The sequence below is a fragment of the Sphaerodactylus townsendi genome, linkage group LG07 (genome assembly GCF_021028975.2).
Source record: "Sphaerodactylus townsendi isolate TG3544 linkage group LG07, MPM_Stown_v2.3, whole genome shotgun sequence".
NCBI lineage: Eukaryota > Metazoa > Chordata > Lepidosauria > Squamata > Sphaerodactylidae > Sphaerodactylus > Sphaerodactylus townsendi.
Window position 1 is genome coordinate 118,529,259 of NC_059431.1, and position 24,065 is coordinate 118,553,323.

The 24,065-nt window shown below is 45.2% G+C and overlaps 1 protein-coding gene across 1 annotated transcript in view; it reads left to right on the plus strand.

The window, feature by feature from the left end:
- The window catches only part of DLG5 (discs large MAGUK scaffold protein 5), a 148,646-nt gene extending 125,630 nt beyond the window's left edge, over positions 1–23,016 (plus strand). Inside the window, exons 22-29 of the mRNA XM_048504454.1 lie at positions 38–186; positions 1,801–1,971; positions 4,226–4,422; positions 5,549–5,692; positions 8,929–9,056; positions 14,425–14,534; positions 16,468–16,577; positions 21,251–23,016. Coding sequence (XP_048360411.1) covers positions 38–186; positions 1,801–1,971; positions 4,226–4,422; positions 5,549–5,692; positions 8,929–9,056; positions 14,425–14,534; positions 16,468–16,577; positions 21,251–21,354 — 1,113 coding nt within the window. The 3' untranslated portion in view covers positions 21,355–23,016. The remainder of the gene's footprint in view (positions 1–37; positions 187–1,800; positions 1,972–4,225; positions 4,423–5,548; positions 5,693–8,928; positions 9,057–14,424; positions 14,535–16,467; positions 16,578–21,250) is intronic.
- Positions 23,017–24,065: the final 1,049 nt, after the last annotated feature.

Here is a 24,065-nt window from a genome sequence, read left to right on the forward strand (position 1 = left end):
ACTATCCTTTTGTTTCTCGTGTTCAATTTCTAAACAGTATGGCTCTGTTGACATGCGGAATAAAACTGCCGAGGAAGCTTACCTTGAAATGCTGAAGCCAGGAGAAAGCATCAGGATAAAAGCCCAATGCAGAATACAAGAATACAACAGGATCAAAGAGTCACCGGGAGATGGGTTCTACGTCAGGTATTTTCAAAGTTTTCAGCAAATCAGAATATGAGTGATCAGCTACTGCAACCTTGTTTGTTTGTTTGTTTGTTTGTTTGTTTGTTTGTTTACTTACTTACTTACTTACTTACTTGCCTTGCCCCCTTGCCTTGCCTTGCCTTGCCTTGCTTACTTACTTACTTACTTACTTACTTATTGTTTTGGCTTTTATACCGCCCCATCCCCAAGGGGCTCTGGGCGGTGTACAACATAAAATATGATAAAATAAATTACTAAAATCTTTAAAACAGCGGTAACATAGCACTGATAATAATAATAATGGTAAAGGTGTCCGACCAACCCCGTTTTTGTTTAAAATTCTCCCAGGAGAAAGGGAGGGGAGGGTGGCGGGCCACATTAGATGGTGGCCTAAATAAAAGGCCGGCTGGGGGGCACCATTTCAGCGGCTGGTCCCTCCAAAGGCCCGGCGGAACAACTCCGTTTTACAGGCCCTGCGGAACTCGTTAAGGTACACACGTCTGGAGGTCATTTCAGTTTTCAGCCCTTCTGAATGTGCCGCAAAATAAGCTAGGGAGTGCCACTGAAACAGGTTGTGATTGAATTGACAACAGGAAGGTGTGAATGTTCTGTTCAGAGTGATTTAATTTGCAATGGTTGTACATCACTTGGTTCTACAGTTAAGAAATCCTGAATTATGCATAAGTGGACAGATGGCTTGTGGACAGATTAGCTTGTGCACTCCCACACACGCCAGCTGGGTGACCTTGGGCTAGTCACAGCTTTTCGGAGCTCTCTCAGCCCCACCCACCTCACAGGGTGTTTGTTGCGAGGGGGGAAGGGCAAGGAGATTGTCAGCCCCTTTGAGTCTCCTGTAGGAGAGAAAGAAGGTTATAAATCCAAACTCTTCTTTATCTTGCAGCATGCCTAACTGTTCTTTAAAATTTCCTTTGTTTTCTTGGATCATGTGGAGCAGATCTCTTGTTCTTCCTTTTTTGTTCTCTTCTATTTGTTTACTCTGGTTATTATAATAGTTCTCTTAGTATGTGTGGATCACTGTGATGCTACACTTAGACTTTTGATTCTATTTCTGTCACCTTTTACTTTTGCTTCTCATCTATCTTTAGCAATTTTAAGAGTCTCCTCAGTGATCACTAACTGAGCACCAAACAAAACCAAAAAAGTCATTGTTCAGAGGTACAAGTCAGCAACAGAAGGTGACAGACAAATCTCCCTAGGGAGAGAGTTCCAGAGTGGAGCCACAACAGAGAAGGCCTTCTCCTGGGTTGCCATTCACCTACAATTAGGAGGAGGGAATACCTGAATCATGGCCTCCAAAGAAGACTGTGGTGGTTGGGTGGTTCATCAGGAAGGTGGTGTCAGGATGGTGGATCATACTTCCATATTGCTGTCAGTAGTTTGTCTTGTTCCCAGTACAAGTTCAGAGGGTCCATATTGCTTTCCAGTGTTGAGGACCGACGTTTTCTGATCCTGTACCTGAAAAGGGCTTTGCGGCATGAGTGTGCATTGTCGCAGTCCCTTGCTGGGTCAGGTCCCTGCCTCAGTCCAGGTGGTTGCTTGTCAAACTCTGGCATCCCTGACCTGAAGTTAAGTTGTGTCTGTTTATCTTTGCAGAGCACTTTATGACCGGCTTGCAGAAGTAGAACAGGATTTGAGCTTTAAGAAAGATGACATCTTGTACATTGATGACACGCTGCCGCAGGGGAACTTTGGTTGTTGGATGGCATGGCAGCTGGACGAAAACGCCCAGAAGTTGGAAAGAGGACAGATCCCCAGCAAATACATGTAATTAAATTTCCAGTCTGTAGATCGTGTTTGTAGCAATGCTGAAGTGGGCCTGTTACCCAAAATGGTGGGGGTCTGTCCCTTTTAGAGTGCAGGCATTAGTGAGAGCAGACTCCTGACTGAACAAGGGGCTGGGCGAGCTTGAGATCTGTGTTGCCTACGTATACCAAGGTCAGCGTTTGCAAGAAATCTGCAGAACAAGATAAAGTTTAACAATTTTTATTAAGGAATAAGAGGGGTAACCAAGCACACAATAATCAAAGCAGCAGAACACACACACAGTCCTAGGATATAAGCAGTTTTGAGAGGATAGGTTTGGAATAGCAAAGGAATTAGGGGAATGATTAGGGGTAATACTATACCAGTTCCTGAAGTGGCTTTGGGTCCATGAAACTGGGCTCCAAGGAAACAGGGTAGAAAGCAGATGACCCGTAGCTCAATTGAACCCAATGGCAGGCTCAGAAGTACTGGGTGCTGGGAGAGGGGCTATTTTATAGGGAAAGGGACCCTCGGGGTTATGCAGAGTGGCCCTTTATCTCCCAGGACAATGGGGAATCTTGTCTTTCAGAGGAAAGACAAGAGGCAGACATCAACCTTTAAGTGTTGAGTCGTTAATCTAAAGGTTTGAGTGCTTCACCTGATGTGCTGGGAGTGCCTGGAGGTGGGCAGAATGCTGAGTCAATCATAATTATAAAACAGTGGTAATGTCAATGAGGTGGTCATTAGAGAGAGATTAGTCAGAGGAAGAAGCTTTGGGTTAATACAACACTGGCAGAAACACTTGGGGGTAAATATATTATCTGGTCCTATGTCTTTGCACAGTCCAGGATCAGAGATGAGAACGCTTTCCAATGCAGGTGCGTTGTGTTCTCTTAATCAGTTTAGGGAGGGTAGGTATTTTTCAAGGCAGGTATTTTTCAAGGCAGATATGGACGAAGACAAGCCCAGACAAGATTTTACTGTGTCCTTATAGATCAGGGGTGGCCAACCTATGGCACCCCAGATGTTCATGGACTACAATTCCCATCAGCCCCTGCCAGCATGGCCAATTGGGGATGATGGGGTGCTGATCCATGAACAGCTGAGAGTACTCCCCTCAGAACAACCATCCCTGTCATCCGTACATTGAGCCAATGGAGAGAATGGGCTCCCCATTTTGGCACCCCACTGCTAGGCACCCAAGGGTTGGCAGGATTGGTAGAGACACTGCTCTTAAAACAGAGCCCCCCCTCATGGGTCAGTCTGGTAACAGGCTGTTGAGATGAACTTTGAAAGGACAAATAAAAGCCTTATGTTTAGCTCTTCAAAGCTTTTGTAGTTGGTCACAAGGAGGATTAGGTTTCCTAGAAGAGTTACTTGTGGGAGAGACAGCATGTTTTTTAATAACACCCAATTAAGCAAGCTATTCTGCCATGCTGTTTTTAGTGCTGCCGATCGTTACCTCCTTAAAATGAAAAGGATTCTTTAGTTTTTGATTCACACATGAGCCGAAATGGCTTGTCATAGTCATGCTGTGGCATTTTTAGACCGAGATGACCTCTCAATTTAATTTTGGGCCTTGGGTTGGGATGCAGGAAGGCACAACATTCCATCCTTTTTAAGCCACTAAATTAGTTTTCTCTTATTCGTTGGGATCAAGGAGATCAAGAGCAACAGGCAGAATTGGCCCCATGACCACAACTCAGAGCTTGATAGAACGAGGGAGTCACCAGCTAAGAGTGGCCATCTTTTATGCTTTCTGGTTTTTGCCTTCTCGTTCGTAGCGACTCTGTTGTGGCGTGGCTTCAGAGCATTTTCTAGAGTTCTGGCACATTTTAATGTCCAAAGGTGATTCCACAGTTGCTTCTGTTGAGCTTTACTGTCATCATGTGTCAATTGAGAATGTGTGTGTAGTATTGCTGCGAAGGAGTGTGTTGTGAGGGGATGGAACAAACTTGTTTTCTGCTTGGTGAAAATGGAGCAAGCCTGTTTTTTGCTGCTCCAGAGACTAGGACATGGAGTAATGGATTCCAAGTACAGTAAAAGAGATTCCACATAAACATTAGGAAGAACTTCCTGACAGGAAGGGCTGTTCAACAGTAAAATACGCTGCCTCGGACTGTGGTGGAGTCTCCTTCTTTGGAGGTTTTTGAACAGAGGCTGGGTAGCCATCTGTCAAAGATACTTTGATTGTGTATACCTTCATGGCAGGGGGTTGGACTTGATGGCCCTCGGGGTCTCTTCCAGCTCTGTGATTCTGTGATTTTCCTTGTAGGATGGATCAGGAGTTCCAGAGGAGGCACAGTATGTCCGAGGCAAAAGATGAGAACAGCTCCACAAAGACGTCATCAGCAGCCGCTCGGAGGTCGTTTTTTAGGAGGAAACATAAACACAAACGCAGCGGGTCTAAAGATGGAAAGGATTTTCAGGCGCTCGATACCATCAGCACAGACTCCATTCCTTTCTTGGATGGCAAGTGACCATGTTGCATTTAGTTAATCATATTTGTGCTTGGAAGGGGAAAGGCCTGTTTATTTTGGGTTTGAGAGAAGTGCTACGCTGGGCTACCCAAATTCTCTGTGCACATTTTCTTCTTCGTATGCTAGTTTCCCTCTCTGAACAGAGGGAATATTTGGTCACTTTGTTTCTTGGATGCATTTTGAAGCGTGTGTTTTTTTTGTCCTGTAAATTAGTTTCAAAAGTGGCAAGTATAGGAAAATGGTGTGTTTGTTTCCTTTTTTGTAATGCTCACACAAATATAAATGCATGAGGATCCTCTTACGAAGATCCTGGAGTTGCCTTTGTACCATCTTTGCTGGTGCCAGCTGGTTTTCTCTTAGGCCCCTTCCGCACACGCAAAATAATGCATTTTCAAACCACTTTCACAACTGTTTGCAAGTGGATTTTGCCATTCCGCACAGCTTCAAAGAGCATTGAAAGCAGTTTGAAAGCGCATTATTCTGCATGTGCGGAATGAGCCTTACATACATGACTGGGTTTGAGGAACAAATTCCCAGTGGATTGTGCCCAAAGAGAGTGGTGTGTTTCATCACACTGTAAACATTCAGGCAGACAGACACCAGGAGTCATTATTTTCTCTGAACGAGGAGGGCATCCTGTGTAGAATACTTGGTTAAAAACATGAATTTATTTTTTTAAATCAAGGGCATCTTTTAAAAGAAGTTTGAACATATTCCTTATATGCCTCACAAAATCGTTTTTTTTCACTCCTTCCCCATCTTTAATATCCTATGCCAAGAAGCGAAGGTTTGGGGTCACGGGATATAAAACAGGTTGTTGCTTTTTAAAATTATAAAAAGGTTGGATCCAATGATCATCCAAGAAGTCTTCTTACAACATCAGCTACTTTTCTTCCCATGGAAGAGCCACTTGGGTTGGTGGAAATTTACTCAGTGGAACGGTGTGATGAGTGTATGTCCGAATATATGTTTTCAGGTTCATTCTCTAAAAAATGTTTTATACTGTTTCAGAATTCGAACGCCAGCTTTCAACTCTAGTGATACGGAGCCTGGAATCCAGATGTTTCTTGGCTTCTGGAAACTTGAGCACTGAATGCCCTCCATCTTCTTCTTTCCAGATGCTGTGAGCTTGGCTTATCAACGAGTCCAGAAAGTGGACTGTGCGTCTCCAAGACCTGTTCTTATCCTGGGGCCACTGCTTGATGCTGTGAAGGACATGCTAGTCAAGGAATCTCCTGGGAGATTTTGCAGGTGTCCTCTTGGTAAGCATGCTTGTGCCAGAGTATTACCTAGCCACAAAGGACCATCTGGGTGGGGCAGTAAGAACTCAGGGGTTGATTATGAGTGGTGCACAGTCTTTGCCCAAGAGAACACTTCGGTTCTGCTATGTTTTTCCAGCTCTCGGACTATAATCAGACTGCAGACTCTAATCTGGAGAACCGGGTTTGATTCTCCATTCCTCCACCTTAGCAGCAAAGTCTTATCTGGTGAACCAGATTTGTTTCCCCACTCCTACATTCCTGCTGGGCGATCTTGGGCTAGTCACGGTTCTTCTCTCTCAGTCCCACCTGCCTCACAAGGTGTCTGTTGTGGGGAGAGTCTCCTTACAGGACAGAAAAAGGGGGGGGGGGATATAAATCCAAACTCATCATCATCTTTGATTCCCAGCTCTGCCGCCTGAGCTGTGGAGGCTTATCTGGGGAATTCAGATTAGCCTGTACACTCCCACACACGCCAGCTGGGTGACCTTGGGCTAGTCACAGCTTCTCGGAGCTCTCTCAGCCCCACCTACCTCACAGGGTGTTTGTTGTGAGGGGGAAGGGCAAGGAGATTGTCAGCCCCTTTGAGTCTCCTGCAGGAGAGAAAGGGGGGATATAAATCCAAACTCCTCCTCCACCTCCTCCTCCTCCTCCTCCTCCTCCTCCTCTTCTTCTTCTTCTTCTTCTTCTTCTTCTTCTTCTTCTTCTTCTTCTTCTTCTTCTTCTTCTTCTTCTTCTTCTTCTTCTTCTTCTTCTTCTTCTTCTTCTTCTTCTTCTTCTTCTTCTTCTTCTTCTTCTTCTTCTTCTTGAGGACAAATGCACAGCTTTCTGCAGTGAGTGCTGTTGCTTTTTTAAGCTCCTCAATATCTGTGTTACCATGTACCTGAATATCCCGTCGCTCTTTGGGCAAAATTTTATTCTTCAGATCCTCCCCCCGACCCCAGTACCAGAACTCTGACCTCTGTTACTCCGTGACCCCTGTTGTTGTGACCCCCCCCCCCCACACATACACACAATTACTCCCTTTGAGGCTGGATCTTAGGAATGCAGCAAGAACTAGATGGTAGAATCTTGAGAGGGTAGAACTGGGCGACACCACTTCAGGCAACAGGCGGGGATGTCCTTTTTGGATTGTTTCCCATGCTTAAAGAAATATGCAAAGGAAAATGAACATGTTAGAAAGAGAGATTCTAGCTCAGCTGTGTCTTGATGTGCCTAGTTTTCTGCAGGGAAGCTTTAAAAACGTGCTTCTTCTTCCTAGCAGATAGTGTCCAGCCTAACATCTGTTTGATAACTTCATTCTTCAGCTAGGACAGGGGTGTCCAACTCTGGCGCTCCAGATGTTCATGGACTACGATTCCCATCAGTCCGTTCCAGCACGGCCAATTGGGACTGATGGGAATTGTAGTCCGTGAACATCTGGAGCGCCATAGGTTGGCCACCCCTGCATTAGACGTCCACAGGTGTTTATTATTTTATTTGCAGCGTACCGCATCCTTCCACAAGGGTGTTAATTGTTTTGTTTGTTTCACGGATTCGCATAGAGGTTGCGGAGTTTCTACACAGGTCTACTGCAAAAACGGAATGCCCTCTTCCGGTCCACGCTCATTCCATTTGTTCCCAGTCTGCCTCTGCTGCCTTCCTCTCTGCTGCGAACATTGTGGACGTTTGTAAGGCTGCAACCTGCTCCTCTGCTTCCACGTTCATTCAGCACTATGCAGAGGACATTGACTCGTTATGCTTCTGTTGTAGGGAAGGCCATGCTTCGTTCCTTGTTTAAATGACTGGGTTCAACGAAGTATGTTCCAACTGCTTTTGATGTTGTGAATAATGTTTTCAGTAAGAGCCTCAAACCCACCGCCTCTTTGGAATGAGCTTGCTACCTTCCCAGCAGAGGCAGAGTGCTCACGGGGACATATGAGGTCACATGTCCCTGGGCGCACACCAGCTGGTCACGTGGGGGGCGGAGAATAGCCTGCCACAGGCCCCGCCCTGTCAGGCTGCTTCTTCAAGATTCCGGCGGAACCTCTGCCGGCCAAAGGAGCGGCCCTGGCGGGGCGGGGCTGAGGGGCACCCAAGGCTGCTCCTTTGGCCGATGGAGGCTCCACCAGCTGAAAAAGCAGTCACGCCGGGCCGAGGGATGGCCTGCAGCAGGCTCCTGCTGGCTAAGGTAAGTGAGGCGCCAAGGGGGGGAGGGCAGCCGGAGCAGGTGTTGCCCTGGGCACCATTACCCCCCTTCCTACACCTCTGCTTCCCAGTGTGGGAGTGCACAGAAGACCACGGAGATGACAAACAACGTTGCACTCAGCTGTAACTGCTGTTCATTGGATGGTCTTCTGTGCAGGCACACACCCCTCCCTCCTCCCCCCCTCTGTGTGTTCCTGTTCCTCTTTGCTGTTCAGCCATGATGTTTTGGATTAGTCCTGCAGTGGCAGTAGGAGAGCTGAGGGGAGTACTCCCTCCCCTGCCCAATCACGTGACCATTTGGACGGGAAGATCCTGCCTGGGTTCTGATTGGGAGGGGGAGGATCTCCCTGGAGAGTTCTTTCCCTAGCGAAAGCTTGCTACTCAGTCTCCGTGGCCGGCCTGTGCAAGCGCAGTCCCAATGTGTGCCATCACAGAAGACCACTCGATGAACAAGAGTTACAGGTGAGTGCAATGTTGTTTTTCCTGGATGATCTGGGCAAGCTTTTAAAATGTCTTTAAAAAGGTCCTTAAAAATGTCCATCAGAGCAAGTAATGTCACTGGTTTACTGTTCACTGCCCTGAGCCCTTCTGGGACAGGGCGGTATATTAAATCCAATAATAATAATAGTAATAATAGTAATAATAGTAATAATATTCGTGTGCAGAGAATAGAGAAATTATGGCTTGCTACTACAGATCAAACCCGTCACCTCTAATATCCTAGGTCCTTGGGAAGGACTCGATATTCAGAGATGAATTCCAGACACTTGTGCTGTGTTGTTATGTGTATAATAATAATAATAATAATAATAATAATAATAATAATAATAATAATAATAATAATAATAATAATAATAATAATAATAATAATTATTATTATTATTATTATTATTATTATTATTATCATCATCATTATTAACTGGTTTAAATACTCCACTTTGCAAAAAGAGGGAAGAGGGGTGAGAAGCGTCCGCATACTGACTTCCTTCTAAAATAATTTCTGCTTAAATATCAGATGAAAGGATTGGTTGTTTCTGTTCTTTTTTTGGCAGAGGTGATGAAGGCCTCTCAACAGGCCATCGAGCGGGGAGTGAAAGACTGCCTGTTCATCGACTACAAGCGCAGGAGCGGGCACTTCGACGTGACGACAGTTGCCTCGATAAAGGAGATAACGGAGAAGGTGCTTCTCTTTTTACGGTGGCTTTTATCCTTCCTCTGCTGCTTTCTTTCTGAAGGAGCAAAGCAGGCATGGTCCCGCATGCTTCTTAGATGAGAGGCTGCCTGGAAGCCTTTCGCACTCTGCTCTGAACTCTTCGGAGAGGGAGCCAGGTATCAGAGGTGTGCAGCCAGAAAACTAGTAGCATCTTAGAGACCAGTGTGATTTTTGGGACAGAAGTTTTCTTTTGAGAGTGAAAACTTCCTTCATCCCACACTTGAAATCTCATTCCCCCCAAATGTTGTTGGTCTCTAAGTTACTTCTGGACTCAATCTGGTGATTCTGCTGCATGCCAACATGGCCACCCTCTAAAAAAAATAGCAAACTATTTCTGTATAACTTTCCTTCTTCCATGTTTAAGAACAGAGATGTAAAATTTCTAGAAATTTTGGAAGTGTTGAAACAGACATTTTTCTCCCAGAAAAAAACCAAATGTGAAGCATTGAGGAAAATTTAAATGCATGCAATAATGACTTTCTTATCAAATCTAAACATACTTTTACTGCATCTTTTGTAGTGTATCGTGTTCGTAAACATTAGAAGAATAAATGCCTTTGTTTTCTACAAGCAACATTGCAAATACAGTCAGACGGGGGACAACTATAACAAACTTAGTTTTTGCCATCTGAGAAGTAGGAAAAAAAATAAAGATTGAAAACAGAAAACACACATTTTGTTGACAATGTATTTTTAAAGGGATAGCAGCAGCAAGCCTTTATTGGCATAGACAGCAGTACAACAATAATAAAAACAGATTAAAAAGCATATACAATACAGGATATACATGTTAGGACGAAGGAAATCTACTGGCATTTAGTAATTTCCAGGAGAAAGTCTGCCACTATCATACAGAGAAGGATCAGGGAGGTTGTCAACAACAAGTAGGTGTAATCTAATTAAATCGGGGAGATCGAGGGTAAATGTAAAGGAGTAGAGATTCACATACTTGGATCTGATTTCCTTGAATCTGAGACAGTGAGAGAGTGAATTGGTGGGCCAGAGGATTCCAACTGAACGCCATGGATTACATGGGCACAATCTTTTTTAGCCCAGCACCTTGCTTATCAGAAATCTGCCCGTGCTAACAAGGCAGAAGGCATAACAGTCCAAACCTGGCGAGCATTATGGCTCTCTTTTGAACAGAGTTTATTCAAGCAATACAGGTAGTGGTGCCAAGTGGCCCACTGATTCAAATGGGAGAAAAAATACAGAGACTCGCGATTGAATTAGGGTAGAGAACTCTCTATCCAATAGTTGACCTTTTAATTTCCTATAAGCTTCTGAATAGGACAAAGGGATAGCAATGTATTTGGACACTGAGTTGAGCTGTATCACATTGCAAACATTCAACTAGTCAATAGTGTATTATGCACTAATTGTGGATGCTAATTGTGGATAAAATTAGTTTTCAGGATAGCCGTATTTGAAGCTTGTCTGCACAGTATGCATAGGGATTGCCACTCTCTAATGGTGTAGATTGTCTTACATAAACACTTTCAGGCTACACATTTTAAACAAATAAAATTCTGTCTGAAAAAAGCATGTCACTCCTTCCAAAAGTTTTAAAAAATTCCTAGGAGTGTTTTTTCCCCCACATACCTAAAAGTTTCTAATTTTTCCATTGGAAAAAGTGAAGAAAATCTTCAGGGGAAAGCCCCTTCCTGCATTCTTCAGCTCTCTCCTCAGTTGCTTATTTTGAGAGCGCTGGCAGCTGCTAGGAATGGCATGTAGAGCACAAAGGAAAGAGAGCCAGGCCTGGTCCTTTGACTCACAACCTAAAGGCCAAACTGGATTAGATAGGGCAGCCGTGTTTGTTCCCATTCCTGCCCCATTTATCTCTAAAATGGACGTGCTTATTTATTGCATTTATTTACTTCATTTAAACCTACTTTGCTCCCCAGTGGGAACCCAGAGCCCCTTATGACATTCCATACTCCTCTATTTTATCCTTACAACAACAGCCCTATCAAATAGTCTAGGGCGGCGAACCTTTGGCACTCCAGATGTTATGGACTACAATTCCCATCAGCCCCTGCAGCATGGCCAATAGGCCATGCTGGAAGGCTTGATGGGGAGTGCCTGTCCTACTTCTGGAGTGCCAAAGGTTCGCCACCACTGGTCTAGGCCAGGGGTCTGCAACCTGCGGCTCTCCAGATGTTCATGGACTACAAATCCCATCAGCCCCTGCCAGCATGGCCAATTGGGATTTGTAGTCCATGAACATCTGGAGAGCCGCAGGTTGCAGACCCCGGGTCTAGGCTGAGAATTTGTGACCAGCCCAAGGTCATCTAGTGAGACTGAAGTCAATAAGCGGACTCTGGATGCTGGCTCAGAAGGCTTTATGGATAACAGCTGGTACCCGGCTTTCAGAAAGCCAGTTCTGCCGGACGACGAAAATACATTCGCCTTTATCCGCTCAGGATTCCCACCATGAATCCCCCCTCCCTAATTCCCATCGAGTGTGAGAATAGCACAGTGGAAAGAGAGTTGTTTGGGGGTTGAGCGTCTCAAGGCCAGCGCAGTGATAGTTCTCAGCCCCCTGCCGCCTCCTCCTGCTGGGAAGGCGCCAGGGTTGCCTCTAGTTGCTAGCATCAAAGGAAAACAGAAGTAAAGGCAAGGATCCATTAACCAATCAGGGGGTGAAGCCGTCTGCTCCTTCCCCCAGCCAGGTGTAAAACCTTGCACCTGCGGGGAGAGCACATCCTGACAGCCATGCAGATCTTCGTCGGCTGCTCTTAACCACCTCACCCCGCTGGCTCTCGCCATGGCTTGCCTTGACGCTCTGCTTCTCACACCCAAAGGAGCATAGAGATGAATTTTGAGTATACAGCACAGCTGTATAGTGTGCAAACCATTTGAAACATTGTGGGGAGGGGACAGTGATCAGCCCCAAGATCTGCTCACCAACACACTGTAAGGCTGAACACACTCAAACAAAGCAGCTTAAAAAAGAAGAACTTCCTTGACTTATGTCGCCCTAGGTACAGGGTGCTGGAACTGAGGATTCGTGTCCTCAGTTCCAGTATTTAAACTATTTACAAAGACAGACAGCAACCAATCAGCTTTCCCCCTCCTCCCAGATCCTGGTCTCCCATTGGTTCTGAAGCTCCGGCTGGATGTAGCTTCTCAGTTTGTTTTCCCGCACTTTTTGGAGCCAGTGCATGTTGGGAGTTGCAGTCCTGACATACACAACTCTGATTTCAAATCTGAAGCCTTTATTGACAGACATCAGCATGGCTCAAAGAAGCCAGTTCTAAAGAACTATCTTTGGGTACAGACTTATATCCCCGAGTCACCCCCTCCCTCGTTCACACCTCATATCCAAAGGCAGAGTAGAACAAGACAGGAATGCTCAAGCCCTTGCTTTCTCCAGGCCAGCGAGTGGAGATAAAGCGAGGCACCTGCACTTGGTTGCTGCTAGGTCACATGTTGCAGATCAAAGGAAGGTGGGAAACAGAAAGTAAAGTCAAAAGTCCATTAACATAACAGAGCCCTGGGGTGCTGTGTGATTTCCAGGCTGTATAGCCGTGTTCTAGCAGCATTCTCTCCTGACGTTTCACCTGCATCTGTGACTGGCATCTTCAGAGGATCTGATAGTAGGAAAGCAAATGGAGCATATATACCTGTGACTAACAATGAAGATAGCAAGGTCAATAGGTGAGGGCATCTGAATAGAAGTAGCCAGGCATGTGAGTAACACAGGGTTCATGTAATGATAACAGTGGAGGAAAGGAGAGTGATGTAAGCCATTGTGAGGCCCCCGTTGGGGAAGCATGCGAGTAACAATGAAGATAGCAAGGTCAATAGGTGAGGGCATCTGAATAGAAGTAGCCAGGCATGAGAGTAACACAGGGTTCATGTGATGATAACAGTGGAGGAAAGGAGAGTGATGTAAGCCATTGTGAGGCCCCCGTTGGGGAAGCATGTGAGTAACAATGAAGATAGCATGGTCAATAGGTGAGGGCATCTTGCTTTCCTACTATTAAATCCTCTGCAGATGCCAGTCATAGATGCAGGCGAAATGTCAGGAGAGAATGCTGCTAGAACACGGCCATACAGCCCGGAAACCACTCAGCACCCCAGTGATTCCGGCCATGAAAGCCTTCGACAATACATAATAGAGCCCTCTTTGCTGTCCAGAAGACCCTTCCTGACGTTAGTGTATGGGAGGTTCTTCAGCTCCTTACACCTTTGGCTTTAAAAAATACCTCACAGGGTTCTTGTGATGATAACAGTGAAGGAAAGGAGAGTGATGTAAGCCATTGTGAGGCCCCCGTTGGGGAAGAAGGTGGTGGTAAAGGGAAACAGTTGAAATTCATAAGCAGATGCAGTCACGGACGCTTAAGTGTCTGTTGTCCAGAGTCTAAGAGGTTCAAGCTGTTCAGCCACAGATTAACTGTCTGCTGAACATGCAGCTCTGAAATTGGCTCACCTGTGAGCAGCAACAGAGCCGAAGCAGCAAGTGACAGAGCGTCCTGTGTTTTTAACCTTCATTTAAATGTGTCAGCAGGAAGGAAACAGGAATAGTCCAGGGGGGAACAGGAACACTCCAGAAGGGAGAGCACACATTGCCAGGGAGTGAGAGGTGTACACTGGGACTTTTATAGGGGATGGGATTTGGAGCGCCCGAAGAAAAAAGAGGCGCAGGAGGAAAAAGAGTAGAAAACTGGACTGTCAAAAGGAGAGGTTTAAATGGGATACTTGAAGAGGGATCTGGCACAGAGAGCAAGAAAGGGGAGTGTTATCTTCATGAACATGATTGCTAATGGACTGACAGCTATTAACTTTCTTTATCTTTATCTTTATTAACCTTTAATAGGCATAGGTAGATCAAAATTTACACAGACACATTCTGCAGTCTCAGGTATAATTCAATAGCAAGGAAATAGTCCACATAGCTTGATGGTTGACTTTGAGCAGTTCAGATCACTTCAGATTTTTTTTAAGAAATAGCCAGAGCAAATGACAGTAAATAACCCTACACATCAATGTAAAAATACAATCTAATATAAAATTGCAATTTAAATAGATCTGATTAGCAAGTTAAAAACAAAATAATACAGCAATAGGTATCCTACCCTGCCTAAATATTAGACAGTGTGTATCAGTTAGATTGGAAAAGATACCTATCTTTTATAAGAAGTTCTACGTTTGTTTTGTGTATCATATTTAATATTTAAAGCTATTAACTTGTCAGATGGCTTCTAGGAGCCCCGCTGTGATGGTGATAACAGCCCAACCTAACCTGACCGTGTTTGAGGATTCCTGTCAGTCAAGATGCTTAGACCCGCCCCTCACCATTCAATGCCTGTTGCTGCTGTTTTGTTGTTAGGATTGCCACTGTCTCTTGGACATCGCGCCACACGCCATTGAGCGGCTCCACAGCATCCACATCTACCCGATCGTCGTCTTCATTCGCTACAAAAATGCCAAGCAGATCAAGTAAGCATCAAACGTGGGATCGAGAACTCCCGTGGTGGGCTTGGGCACCCACAGACTTATCTTGTCTCATACAAAGAGGACTTTTTTATTTTAAAGAAGAATGTTCCTACGATTGTTGTTGGCTTTCTGGGCTGGCTGTTGTGCGTTTTCCGGGCTGTGTGGCCGTGGTTTGGTAGTCTTGACCTAATGTTTCACCCACATCTATGGCTGGTATTTTCAGAGATATGTCAAGGTCAGATGTGATTCTCTCTGTGGTCCTTGTTTCCGTGGCAATGGTCATGACCTCTGAATGAGGCCTCTGCCGTGTAAAACAGGAGCAGCAGTGGCGTAGTGGCTAAGAGCAGCGGCTAAGAGCAGGTGCACTCTGATCTGGAGGAACCAGGTTTGATTCCCCGCTCTGCCGCTTGAGATGTGGAGGCTTATCTGGGGAATTCAGATTAGCCTGTGCACTCCCACACACGCCAGCTGGGTGACCTTGGGCTAGTCACAGCTTCTCGGAGCTCTCTCAGCCCCACCCACCTCACAGGGTGTTTGTTGTGAGGGGGGAAGGGCAAGGAGATTGTCAGCCCCTTTGAGTCTCCTACAGGAAAGAAAGGGGGGATATAAATCCAAACTCCTCCTCCTCCTCCTCCTCTTCTTCCTCTTCCTCCTCCTCCTCCTCCTCTTCTTCTTCTTCCTCCTCCTCCTCCTCCTCCTCCTCCTCCTCTTCTTCTTCTTCTTCTTCTTCTTCTTCTTCAACAAGGTCCTTGTGAGTCCCATACGGTCTGTGGCCAGCATCCCTTAAGGACTGCCTCCTCCCTGTTACGTCTCAAACCTTGAAGCAATAAACAAGACTCTGTATTGTTGATCTGTAGCATTTATTGATAGGCGTTGAAGCACCCAGCTTGACCAAGCCTACTCAGTGTGTGAAGCCGTAAAGTAAAGATCAAGGAAAGAATGCCCCAGAATGGCCGGGGTAACATGTAGCAGGCTGGTTACATATATCATGTAGCAATTACATTGAGACCCTTTCCACACGAGCGAAATAGAGCGCCCCAGGGATGGCAAAAATGCCATCCCTGGGTAAGCGTTTGCACAGGAGGCGCTGCTGCTTCACAGCAGCGCTGTCTTGGCTGCCCCAGAGCAGCGTGAAGCTGGCGCTTTAAACCTTGGTCATCGAGCGAGGTTTTTGAAAAGTACTGTCTTCCCACCGGCGCGGTGCAAATTGCACCGCTGGGAAGACACCATTTTCCCCCTTACTTCCACTCACCGACCGGTCCAGCGTCGCTCTGGAGGGCTGGGGAACACGCCCACGCTGGAGGTTGGAGGCAGTGTGGGTGTGTCCCTCCAGCCCTCCAGAGCAGCACTGAGCAGGGGCAGATGGGAATTGTAGTCCATGAACATCTGGAGAGCCGCAGGTTGCAGACCCCTGCGCTAGATCATTTAATTACTGATAAACAGCATCTTAGCGGGGTATTTTTAACAGACCTGTGGAATTAGTTATTAATAATATCGTTTGTGTACGCGTGGAATAATTTTAATTGCTCGCCGTCCTGAGTCTGACCTTGTGCTGGAAAAGGGTGGGATATTAAATCTAATCAAATTAAAGTTAAAAAAAAAACATGAGCAGTGAAGAGTACAACGCAAGGGGAGGCTGGACAGCCAGACGCGTCCGAGGCCACAGCGTTTGCTCGCCTTGCTTGATTGGATTGCTGAAAGCAGAGGGCCTTTTCAAGAATAGCAACCGAAAGGGCTAACGTTGGCTGGGTTCTGCCGCATCTCTCAGGACTGACCTTTTTATGCCACGCAGTAGATGGCGCCCTCGACGCATCGCTGTGTCTGTTGGAAAAACTTGGGGGCAAAAGATGTTCCATTTCCTGTTGTGCTGGTTTTGCTGGAAAAGTTGGCCCTTGACATTTTAGGGTTCAGAAAGTACGTTTTTGTTTATTCACAGGGAGCAAAAAGACCCCATCTTTCTTCGGGACAAAGTTACCCAGAAACATTCCAAAGAACAGTTTGAGACTGCTCAGAAGATGGAACAGGAATATAGCAAATTCTTTACAGGTTTGTATTTTATGACGATGAAAGGAGCCATGTCAAGTTGGAAAGTTTGCATCTGGCTATTTAGTGTTCCCCTTGACATCTTTTGGCACATTTCCCCCTCCTTAAGACACTTTTGTCTCTAACAACCCAAAGCTGTGTGGAAGATCTTCTTGACAGCTGGATGTATTACGAGTTCAGATCATTTTTGGTTCATACAGTCTTGAGTGGGAACAGTTTTAAGTCTCTGCGTTGTCTCCAAAGATTTCTTCAGGGACATTTTTGCTCTTGAGTCCTTTGGGGATTTTGAGGGAATTCCACCAGCCCACCTGCCCAAGTGACTGCCCTTCTGTGCTTTTGTCCAAAGTCAACTTGTGCAACTTCTTTATGCAAGAGGGTTTTTTTTTCCTGTACGTTTTCAACAAAGCGCTACTGCCTCACAGAGGATGACGATTCTGTAACCTTCAAAGACACTGGGGCTCATTCCGCACATGCAGAATAATGCACTTTCAAACTGCTTTCAGTGCTCTTTGAAGCTGTGCGGAATAGCAAAATCCACTTGCAAACAGTTGTGAAAGTGGTTTGAAAACGCATTATTTTGCGTGTGCGAAAGGGGCCTGGGTTACTGAGCAAATTTTCAAAAACTTTGCTTTGGGAGCAGCTGTCCTCGATGCAGGGGGTCCTCATCAAAGGTTCTTGCAGTGATCCTGTTTTTGGATTGTTCAGAACAGCTTTTTTTCAACAATTAAAAAAATTGAACTCTTCACTGTAAAACTGGCAGTGAAGTCTGCAATTGCCATCTTTTGTGTGGGCAGGATGGCAATGTCAGGTTCAGAGGGCTATTTCCTACAACATGCAGTTTCACGTTTGACTTTTAGAATGGGTAGTAAAATTTTAGCAGTGGTTTTTCAAAAGTAGTCCTTGTGATTTTTTTCCTTTGTCCTGAGAATCTGCCTTGAATATCTAGCTTTGAGTAGCACCTTAGAGACTAACAAGATTCTTGGTGTGCCAACTTTTGAGAGTCAAAGCTCCCAAAGCTCCTCATCGGAGGCCAATCTGCTGGTGATCCCTGGCCCCAAGGCGATCCGGCTGGCCTCTACAAGGGCCAGGGCCTTTACAGCCCTGGCCCCTACTTGGTGGAACAGGCTCCCGGGTGAGATTAGGGCCCTGCGGGACTTACGGAGTTTCTGCAGGGCCTGCAAAACGAACCTGTTCCGCCAGGCGTTTGGCCAGCCGGGGTAACATCGACTTTTCGCCATATAAAAAAAAACATCTGGCCTCCCGTGGGTACAAGTAAGGGGGAGGGGTGGGAGTTGAAGCCATCTGTAAGTTAAATGGTTCTTATTATTAGATATTGATTGTGTTACTGATTTTAATTGTTTTTATGGCTAATGTTGGACACTGCCCCGAGCCCTTCGGGGGAGGGCGGTATATAAAACGGATAAAATAAAATAAATAAAAATAAATACCTGGCAAAGGAAGCGGTGACTCTCTAGAGCTCATACCTCAGAAATCTGTAAGTGCTGCAGGACTCGAATTTAGCTCTGCTTACTGCAGACCGAGACAGCTGCCTCAGGAAACTGCCTCGAATATGTTTTTAGAACCATTAATTTCCCTTTTCATTAATATCTGTGTTTGCTCGCTCTTTCATCCTCTAAATTCATCACCCCAAAATATTCCTAATTTCAGCCGCGTTTGTTTTTGTTAAGTAGACCCGTGAAGGGCCTGCTCTTTTGTGGCTTGTCCTAATATTTGTAAATAATGGCTTGTTGCTACGGCTGGCATCTCTGCACTAAACTTAGCCCCGCTGCTAAGAGTGTATTGTGCTATAACAGGGTCCCTCAGAACATATTTAGATTTCATGTGTAAACGTTGTCACCTGATTCTGCCGAAAATAGCTTTTGGGTGGGCTCAGTAACAAAACAGTTGTTTTGCAACTACTTTTCCCTCCTGCCTACTTTTCCCTCCTGCCATTTTTTTTTTTAATTAAGTGAACCGACTACGTGCTAAGCCTTTCTCCGTTTCTCCTGCCCTTTTATCTGGCTTGACTTTCTATTGAAGGCCAACTACCCTAATTAAGAGGCCTCCCTACTGGCCGCGTTCTACTGAGATCTTGAAGAACTGCCGTTGTAAAAACGCCAGTATGTGTTCAGTGCTTTAGTACCAAACTTAGGTACTCAAAAAGGGGAGCAAGCGTGGGACGGAGCCATGTCTGGTGTCACATTTTTGGGTCATGCATAAAACAGGAAATGTTTCCATTTCTCTGCTGACTCGAGTCCAGTTGCATCGTAGAGACCCACCTAGACTTTTGAGAGTCAAAGTTCCATTTCTCAGAAATATTTCTCGTGTGTGTGAGCAGGAAATCCACATGGGTGTAGTAGAGGGTGACTCATGGAGAACAGATGTGTTGATTCATGAAAAATGCTTTCACGTGTGCTCCAAGCAAAGTCAAGAGTCCTGCTACGAGCGTATGGCGTCCGTACATTGCTGTTATGGATGCCCCTTCCTTATGCTAGTTTTAGAGGCTAGCCCTGTTGATCTGCAGTAGAAAGTCTAGATCAGTGATAGCAAACCTTTTCGAGACCGAGTGCCCAAATTGCAACCCAAAACCCACTCATTTATCACAAAGTGCCAACACGGCAATTTAACCTGAATACTGAGGTTTTAGTTTAGAAAAAACGGTTGGCTCCGAGGCGTGCGTTACTTGGGAGTAAGCTTGGTGGTAGTCGGTGGCTTTGCTTTGAAGCAACCGTGCAACTCTTCCAACGGGTGAATCATGACCGTAGGTGGGTTTACTCAGAAGCAAGCCCCATCGCCAGCAACCAAGCTTATTCCCAGGTATAGGATTCCGCTTTAGTTCTTCGCATGAAAATCAGTGGGGTTTAACAGTGCTTAACAGGGTTACCTCCACTTCTTCCCCAAAACTAGGTCTTAGGTTTAATGCTAATGATCGAGCCCAGCTGCCCAGGCCAACCTAGATGTGGGGGTGGGGGTCGGGCGACTTTGTGCGTGCCCACAGAGAGGGCTCTGAGTGCCACCTCTGGCATCCGTGCCATAGGTTCACCACCACTGGTCTAGATTCAAGTCCAGTGGCACCTGTAGCATTGAATATTGAAAACCTATACTCCGCAACAGGGACGTAGGTAAAGGGGGGGGGGGTCCTCAGGTGCAAACCCCTCCCATTACACGTCTGGCTTGCTTGAAACAATGCATGGAATGGAACAGCCGGAAAGCCCTCAGTCACCCAACCCATCCCATAAAAAATCTATACCTACGTCACTGCTCTGGAAGCATTGGATATTGAAAACCTAAACTCCGAAAATATGTCTAAGGTGCTCCTGGACTCAAATGTAGCTGTTCCTTCCTCATCATAAGGACCAGCCCAAAGCAAATCTGAGTCCATGGACTCACCAGGCCATTTTGCAAAGAGCCAAAGAAAATATTGGGCATGTGTGATGGCGGAAGGGGAGGGGGCTGCCCAAGCTAGAGGTGTTGCACTTGTTTTCGTTGCTCTAGCAGTTCCAACTCTGAAGAGGCAAACCATTTGGTAAAAAAAACTGGCGAATGGCTGGTCTCTTTGGCTGCAAGAATTGATACAGTGAGGAAAACTACAGGCTCATCTGCACGCATTCTGGTTAGTGGGAAGGCTGGAGCAGAATCCCCCATATATACAATCTTGAACTTCTTTCTTTCTTTCTTTCTTTCTTTCTTTCTTTCTTTCTTTCTTTCTTTCTTTCTTGCTTGCTTGCTTGCTTGCTTGCTTGCTTGCTTGCTTGCTTGCTTGCTTGCTTGCTTGCTTGCTTGCTTGCTTTATTATATTTATATACCGCCCTCCCCAAAGGCTCAGGGCGGTGTCCATCAATGGTAAAACAGCTTAAAACATCATATATAATTTATATAAAATACATAAAATAACAAGACTCCAGATGGCTTCATCCCCTCCCTCCCCCTTATATACCCACGGGAGGCCAGCTGTTCTTATGGCGGAGTTGACATCATCCCGGCTGGCCAAATGCCTGGCGGAACAGGTCCGTTTTCAAGGTGTCCCATCGCAGGAAACTTTTAGCAGTAAGTCCCGCAGGGGTCCCTGATCTCCACTCTGGAAGCCTGTTCCTTTACCAGGTAGGGGCAAAAGAGCAGTAAAAGCCCTAGTCTCGCTTGTGGAGGCCAAGCCGGATCGCCTCTTGGGGCCAAGGGATCAACCAGTAGGTCCTCACGCCTCCACGATGGAAGGCTGGAGGGGCCTAGAAGGGCGGTATAGGCAGAGACGGTCCCTCAGGTAAGCAGGGCCAAGGCCGCGAATGGCTTTGAAGGTCAGTACCAAAACTTTAAACATGACCCGGTACTCGATAGGCAGCCAGTGCAGTTGGTATAGGACCGGCGTAATCCGGTCCCTAGCTGTTGCCCCAGAAAGGAGCCTGGCTGCCGCATTCTGTACGAGTTTCAATTTCCGGATCATGGCTAAAGGTAAGCCCGCGTAGAGCAAGTTACAGTAGTCTTTGAGAGAAAGAGTGAAGCACAAATATAATAAATGGGGATGAATTAAATAAACGGGGGGGGGGGGGGGGGGGGTCCAGCATCTTACATCATTGTGAGATAAATAAATACATTTGATTTGTTTATGCTGATACAAATTCTGTTCTGTTCTGTTCTGGGAAAAACTGACTTGCTCTGTATGATCCCCTGTTTTTTTATAGGTGTTGTCCAAGGTGGTCCTCTTTCGACCATTTGCACTCAGATCATGATGACCGTGGATCAAGAGCAGAACAAAGTCCTGTGGATTCCAGCTGGCCCTTTATAGATGCCTGCTACGAAATGGCTGAAATTCTGCAAAAGACTGAAAAAATAAACTGTGAAGGGTGGGGCAGCCTGTTGATAACTGCCTTTATGGGGGGGTGCAGTTTATAGATCTACATGAGCCGCACTCTGCAGAACATCTCCTTGGAAGGCAGAATTCTGTTGGCAGAATTCTCAGAGATCTGTTTCAACGCAAATGGACTAATACAGAATTCCTCTCTTTCCACAAAAAAAAAAAGACTTTGCAAGGCTACAGAAAAAGTGAAAGAAACCCTTTAAAATACGTTTACAAAATCCTCCCCCGCCCCCCAAAGTACTTGGAGGTTCATTTTTACTTGAATTTTTTTTTTTTACTATTAGTTCAAAGTTGGGGTTTTTGTTTTGTTTTGTTTCTGGTTCATTTAGTTCTCCACTTCTGGTATGAGAAGCAAGCACCAGAGTGGAGTTTCTTCACCCCGAGTGAGTTTAATCTTGCCACGGTATAGGCCTCTCACTTGGCGACAAACCTTTCACGTCTGAACAATTGCACAAATTGTGAACGAGTTCTCTTACCATAAGGGTAATGCGTGTTTTCGGAGTGGATTCCAGGCTGGTAGCGGCCCTCACTCCCAAACAAATGGGTCGAGGACTACAAGTTATTAGAGTAGATTTCACAGGCTCTTTGTCCATCAAGAGTTCCTGGGTTCTTTTATCCATGGATCTATGATTTAATGTTATAACATATCTGATCAAGCTGTGCTCTTTGTGTGTGTTCAGGAATAGTAATTTTGAATTGCTGCGCCTGTGTTTAAACAGCAGATAAGAAGGGTTAACAGCAGGCCTCAGACGGCGTTATTGTATGGCCCCGTGGAGGTCGCCTGCTCTGTCGGAAGCGGACGTCACTCATTCTTTGGTGTGGAGTAGTTTTAGGGATTTTAATTTAATTAGAAGCACAGTCTCAGTTTTTTAGGGATCTGATAATCTCTAGTGAGGTCTTATACTTGTTAGTTTTTTGCCTCTGTCAACAAATATAGTGTATGTTTTTTTAAAAAAAATGTTACAATGCTTATTTCCTGATGGTACCAGATTCTGTTGTATGTTTCTCTTTGCACTTCTAGCCTTGTGTTCCAGCAGTGTGTGTTTATTTTTTTCTCTGTTAAAAAAGATTGCATGTCATGTTTTTGTAGGTACTGTAACTTTATTGTCAGTGTTCAAGTATTGTTTGCATTGTGATACCTGTTCCTAACATTTCATAATGTAGAAAGATCCCTTCCCCCCTTTTTTGGATTTCCCCCTTCAATTTTTAGTTTTGCTTTTATTTTGCATTAATTTAAAAAAAGGGATTCTTCTTGCACAGTTGTTCAAAGACAAAAAATCGGTTTGAAATTTTAACCTCTGTTTTGCAGATACTATTTTATAGTTCAAAATACAGGAGAGAGGAAAGGAGAGGGAAAAGATGTAGAAAGCCTATTGATAAATTCTTAGTTGAAGACCTGTTTATAAGTTGAGGGACAAGCAGTTATATATTTTTTTAAAGAGAGAGGCCAGAGTTGAACTTCAGTGGTACGCTTGAAACAGACCGGTACTGTTGCAACATGGATTTTTCTATACTAAAAAAGTCACTTTGTATTCAAAACATTAAAAAAAAACCTGAGTATTGTGTTCAAATAAAGGTCAATTTCTATAACTTGACTCCACATTGAAATATTGTAGATACTTCGAGTTCAGTTTATTGCTATAATCCATAGAAATAAGCTTCAGAAATAAAATTACTGAAAATGAACAAAAAAATGCAGAAGAAACATGCATTTGCTGGTAAGACACACCCCTCCCACATTTAACAAATTACTCCTCTCAGCAAAAGAAAGTCTCCAAACCAAGTTAATCATTTAAAGTACTAGTGATCTGACACACCTAATTAAGAAAGAACATTGTAAATTAATTTTGCTTCCATTCTAGCAGCCTCTATAGATTGAAGTCTATAAAATTATGCATGGGGTAGAAAATGTTGACAGAGAGAAATGTTTCTCTCTTTCTCACAATACTAGAACCAGGGGGCATCCATTGAAAATGCTGGGGAGGAGAATTAGGACTAATAAAAGGAAACACTTCTTCACGCAACGTTTGATTGGTGTTTGGAAGATGCTGCCACAGGAGGTGGTGATGGCCACTCACCTGGATAGCTTTAAAAGGGGCTTGGACAGATTTATGGAGGAGAAGTCTATTTATGGCTACCAATCTTGATCCACCTTGATCTCAGATTGCAAATGCCTTAGCAGACCTGGTGCTCGGGAGCAACAGCCGCAAAAGGCCATTGCTTTCACCTCCTGCATGTGAGCTCCCAAAGACACCTGGTGGGCCACTGCGAGTAGCAGAGAGCTGGACTAGATGGACTCTGGTCTGATCCAGCTGGCTTGTTCTTATGTTCTTATGTTCTCTAATGCAGAAGAAACTGCCCAGTAAACTTTTTGTTTTCCATAAAAACTTCAGTGAATGTCTCACCTGACCAAAGCAGAATCAGTAGCTGCTTGCTTGCTTTCTGGTGTAAATAGTACAGGGCATACAGCAGGCAAGTGAATCTTAAACTGCCTTAGGCCCTGCCCTCCCAAAAGCATTTTCCAAATGGTTCCCACATGTGCACACGCACGTGCACGCGCACACACGTGCGCGCACGCACACACAAACAGAGGTGCTAGAAGAAGTTTGGTAACAGTATTTTGTATGTTTTTGTTGGGG